The sequence below is a fragment of the Solanum tuberosum genome, unplaced genomic scaffold, assembly GCF_000226075.1.
Source record: "Solanum tuberosum cultivar DM 1-3 516 R44 unplaced genomic scaffold, SolTub_3.0 scf00110, whole genome shotgun sequence".
In the NCBI taxonomy this organism is placed as follows: Eukaryota; Viridiplantae; Streptophyta; class Magnoliopsida; order Solanales; family Solanaceae; genus Solanum; species Solanum tuberosum.
Window position 1 is genome coordinate 494,984 of NW_006239037.1, and position 5,509 is coordinate 500,492.

At 32.6% G+C, this 5,509-nt stretch overlaps 1 protein-coding gene across 2 annotated transcripts; it reads left to right on the forward strand.

The window, feature by feature from the left end:
- The first annotated feature begins 716 nt into the window (after positions 1–716).
- Positions 717–3,476, forward strand: LOC102590529 (40S ribosomal protein S24-1). Of its 2 annotated transcripts, none has more exons than XM_006349627.2 (6): positions 717–824; positions 927–1,005; positions 1,093–1,134; positions 1,637–1,807; positions 2,967–3,053; positions 3,180–3,476. In XM_006349627.2, exons 2-6 carry the CDS (start codon positions 934–936, stop codon positions 3,207–3,209), a joined length of 402 nt encoding a protein of 133 aa, XP_006349689.1. In that variant the 5' UTR covers positions 717–824; positions 927–933; the 3' UTR covers positions 3,210–3,476. The 2 variants fall into 2 exon arrangements, with proteins under 2 accessions (XP_006349689.1, XP_006349688.1); XM_006349626.2 differs by having other exon boundaries at positions 723–833.
- The last annotated feature ends 2,033 nt before the right edge of the window (positions 3,477–5,509 follow it).

The following is a 5,509-nucleotide window of genomic DNA, read 5'->3' on the forward strand; positions in this document are numbered from 1 at the left end:
AAAAAAAATTACAACATTCGAAAGAAGAAGAACTAAAATCTAACATCAGGTAATGGAGGTCGAGAAATTGGAGGAGCAAATTTTCGACCCATTTTTTTGGGGGTTTTAGGAACGGTTTTTTGAAGATGAAGCAAAATCGTTTTTCTCTTTCCATCTTTTACATTCGCCATTAACAATGGGTCGTGTAGGCTTTTGGATCTGTTCTCCGCCCAATCAATATCTTCATAGTCATATATCCGATTAGTGTTAGCATCATCCATCTGATTCAACAGTTAGAAGAACAAACAAAAGAGTATTTCAACAGTATAAGAAGAAACAAAAGAGGATTACAAGAAAAGTACCAAATTTACCTAGAGTATACACAGAGAGATACTTGATTTTGAAGAATATTGGAGAAATCAACTGTCAAAGAAAATGTGGAGAAGTTTTAGGAGAGAAATAAGAAAAGAATGAACTCTGATTTTTAGCGTAGGAAAGGCCCAATATTGTATCCGTGAGATTTTTTGACTTAAAAGAGAAAAAGAGGGATTTTGGGGATTAATAAAACTATTAAGGGAAAATAGTAATAAGTAAACTTAAGGGGGGGATTTGTGTCATTTTGCCTAAAGAAAAATTAACTAGGCCATAGTTTAAATAGGATTTCTGAATTGGCTATCTTTGCACTTACCCCAGGTCCAAGCCCACGGCCCAAGTTAAATGCAGGAATTAGGGAAGCCTTTTTAAAACCCTAAGGTATAGCAAGCAAGATCGAAAACAGAACTCAGAACGGAGGCGCCGCACAGTGGGAGAGAGAGACGGAGAGTCGCCGGAGTAGCAAAACCAGAGTGAGAAAAGTATTATTTTCATCACTGTACATTTTTCTGTACTTTTGTTTGTGAATGTTTGTGTGGTGGATTGTATTGAAAGTTCTTTTTGTTTGCTTATAGGACAACAATGGCGGACAAGGCAGTGACTATTAGAACTAGGAAGTTCATGACCAATAGGTTGCTTGCAAGGAAACAATTCGTGAGTTCTTAAATTGTTGATTTGTTATTGAAATCTAAAAAACTGTTCTTTGTTATCCCCTTTTGATATGCCTTACGTTTTTTTCAGATTATTGATGTATTGCATCCTGGAAGAGCTAATGTTTCCAAGGTTAGTTTTTTTTTTCTCTAATAGCTTTCGTTATTTGCTTGTTTGTGTTTATCCTTTGAAGATTTTCAGTTTTGGGTGTTGTTAGGGGAGTGAGAGTGCCAATAACTCTTTAGCTAACAAGATGGGCGTTGTGCTGTAATTTAGCAAAATGAATGTATATATTTCTATAGCTAACCTCAGCTAGTTTAGTATTGAGGCAGAGTTGATTGATTGATAGTAGGTGTGTCAACTTCTTGCCAAGTGAAAGGACCTAGTTGAGTATCTCTCATGGAAGCTTATTTATGATTTTGTGCTGAATCCTAGATGGTCTCTTTGGAAATGTTAGAAGAAAAGTTCTCATATATATCAGTTGCTATCACTTTTTGGTTATCGCGTAATTCCATTCTCAGGGCATGATGCCTTGTATCTTCACAGTCATGCTCAGTTTGTTCCCTTATCCTTTATATAGGTAGATGTGATTCTGTAGCTTTTCATTGCTGACCTGTTTAAACTGATATTTTAGGCTGAGTTGAAAGAAAAGTTGTCAAGGATGTATGAAGTGAAAGACCCAAATGCCATCTTTGTGTTCAAGTTCAGAACCCACTTTGGAGGAGGCAAATCTACTGGCTTTGGTTTGATCTATGACTCTGTTGAGAATGCCAAGAAGTATGAGCCAAAGTACAGGCTGATCAGGGTAAGACATCATCTTATTTCTACGCATGTGCATATGCTTATGTGCTACAAAGACCTGCAATTGTTCAAGTTGTTTCCTTAATTCAAGAATCTTTTTATGTTACCTTATCAAAAGTAATATAAAATCTAGAATCTGTTAATTTCTAGTGCTGCAGCTTATATCTTTTGGTTCATTGTGTAGTTTGAAACAAACCAGCAAGGCCTTTTTGATATAACTGTCACACTGCAGCATTGGTTTTTATTTTTATTTTCTTAATTATACTTTGGCAGTGTTATATCTGAATGAATAGAAGCTCTAAACTTAAAGAAAATCATAAATTATATCTAATGCTTCAAAATACCCAAAAGGTAACCACCTTTGTTTTCCATAGACTTTAAAGATGCGTTCAGTATACCTTTTCTATAATCTAGTTTGGTGGATTGTGCGGGGTCTGATTGTTCACAGAGAACTTGTGGTGCTGGAACTGGAGATATAGAGAGAATATAGTAGTGATTGTTCATTACATGTGTGTCCATTCGATTCTTAATATTTTTCTCGGAGAATCTCATCTTGTATCTATCTGCCTCTGTGCTAATCCAGTTAGATACTGTTATAGAATCTTTATTGAAAAATGGTCATCTGCAATACTTTCTACCTTTTCAGAAGTTTATTGGATGGTATCACTGTTACTTCTGCTCATCTGCTGTCCAAAACCAATTGTTAACTGCAGGATTGCATTTGCTTGAGCAATAATACTCTATATATAAAAGCTCTTGGACCACTCACTATCATATGTTTTGAAGCACCTAAATGTCTTTCCTCTAACCCTATGCCTTCTGTGTTTTCCCTTAATTCTGATATGCATTTGAGACTGTTACCTTATTGGAAATGTATGCTGAGCTCGCTCCCCCCAAAAAAATGTGCATCGAGTTGAACTGTTTTCTGCATTTATAAGCCAATATGTGTTCTGAGTACTATCTTGCAGATGAGAGCAGTCTACAAGTGATTGAATTGGTTTTGTTAATAATGTCAATGATTAATATTTCACACCTCAAATTCTCCCCCGATGATAAATATTATCCTTCTATGTCATAATATCAGTTATAGGAAAATCAAGGACTGCTATGCTAGGTACAACTTATATTTCCTCCCTAATAAATATATTTCTCAACTTCCACAGAATGGATTGGACACTAAGGTGGAGAAGTCCAGAAAGCAAATGAAGGAGAGGAAGAACAGAGCCAAGAAAGTCCGTGGTGTTAAGAAGGTAAATATTGTTGTCTCCATTTCTATCCTTGCTCCTATGAACATGAGATAATTACTGTGCTGTTGTTTTTTCTGTTCATAGTTTCATTCTTCTCGTGCTAATGATATTATTCGATGATACTTGCAGACAAAGGCCGGAGATGCCAAGAAGAAATGATCTGTTAGTAATTGTAGACAAAGCATGAGAAGCGTTTTGTTGCTCCAGTTACATGCCATATCATTTATGTTTTTATTGGACCTTTTTGTAGACTCTTTTCAATTTTGCTCAGGTTACTCCAACATATTTTGCATGTTCAAGTACTATTAGATCATCATCAGTGAATCGTTAGAATATTATTCTCTCTTCAAATGTTGCCAAATTTATTTCTTCGTTGTTGTCAAAATGAGTTTGGTATATAAAGTAAAATGAGAGGAAATGCTTACATATGTCATTTATTGACTAGGATTTTATAACTTTTCCTTTGCTTATGTTATGTTGTTTGGATTCTTTAAAAATATTACTAGTGTATGCTGAATTCTTCAAAATAGTGCAGCTTTGGATGATTTGACATGAATGTGGCAAACATTTCTTATGAGTCTGGGTAAGTTAGATTATATACATTTGATTGAATTTGACCAGCGTGCCTCTAAACTACGTAGTTGAGTTCTTGTATATTTATCTTATTAATAATGTCACTTCAATTCTTCTGGTGGAAAGTGTTCTCTTAGCTCTTTACATTTTTGGTTTTAGTTCTATTTTATTATCTTTAAGAAGAGATTTTTACTTTTACCCCTGAAAATTCTGAATAAAGTATTTTCTCCAATTCTAATTAGTAGTGGGCAAGGGATGACGTTTTCTAATAACTAAACTTAGATTTCTAAAGTATAATAACTCAAAATGGTGATTTAAATAAACAAAAGTTCAGACTGGAGAGATCGTCTTGCTCTTCTCCTCAAATATGGAAAATATATTCTCGTAAAATTTGGATGTCTTCTCTCTGTGGTTAGTGCAATATTTTCTTGCATGTGTTCTGGTTCTAGAAAATGTAGTACGTTCAAGGCTCCCACACAAACTTATTTTAAGAGTATTTTATTAAAATAATTTTCAAGAAAGGAATCTGTGTTTAACCAATTATGCTTTTAGTATTTGACAAATATATTGTGTTCGGCCAATTATTTTAGAAGTGCTTTTGTGTGTGTTACGTTATGAAGAAATAAATATGAAGACATGTTTTGCAACTAGGATTATTTATAATTGACAAACTATGTTTTTCAAAAAATAAAGTGCAGAAAAGGAAGAGAGGTAGGGAAAAAAAAAAGGAAAATATGCAAAGAAATCAAAAAAAGAAGAAAGAAGAAAATAGTAACCTTTTAATATGACGATTGACGGCTATAATTTTCTTAAACGGCGGAGAAAATATCTTAAAGATTTATAAGCCTTACTCAAGTAAATAAATACGATTTCTTTTTTTTAAAAGGAGATAAATTTTATAGTCGTTTTTTAAAAAAATAAATAAGTTTAGACTTTAGAGTCCTACTCTTTATTAAGAAACGAGTTTAAGATATAAAATTCATTAGCCTAATAGAGATAAAAAAGAATTTCATGAAAAAGTATATAAATTTTATTTATAAGAAGCACTAATGTTATCTATATATAATTACCATAAAAAATTTAATATGATTTATCAATTTGATTTAATTTTTTCTTTGATTTATTTTTTATATATATAAAATCAAATCAAATATCATCCATTTCATCTCCAAGCAGAAAATCTCTCTACTTTTTCTTTTTTGTTTTCCACTCGATTTTTTATACTCATATTGAAATCCGATTAAATTTGAATTTGTGCTAGGAATTCCCATAGTAAAATGCTCCCTAACAAAAAGAGCTTTGTACTCAAGGAGATTCGATTTTCTTTTTTTATAAAATATAAAGAAATACTTATCATTTCACCAGAATCCTGATCGGTTAAATCCCCCTCCTTGCCGCAGTAGATCCAGCACTGGTTGAAGAGATAAAAGTTGATTATCTCCCATCAGGGCCAACTCAACAACATTGGGGGCCTCAAGCGAAACTTAAGAGGGGGGCCCTAATATTTAATTTTTTCATCATATATACTTTTATTTAAAATCTACTTTTCTAGCTATTTTAGATGCGAAGTCATTATGTACTATCTTATAATCAATTTGTTTTAATAATTCCTTTTCAAATGATAATATAGCTAATTCATTCAATCTCTCTTGAGACATTATATTGTTGATCTTAAAGAAGATTTAATCAATTTTTTATTTCAAAAAAACTTCTTTCGACTGAGGCAATGGTTACAAGAATTGTTAACATTGTTCTATAAGCAATATGTGTATTTGGAAAAGAATCAAGTCTTTTTATTAGAATGGAGATTTTCATTAGATCATTATCTTCTACTTGTATTGTTTCCCTTAACACTTTTAATTCAAAAAATAAATCAAGATCATCAA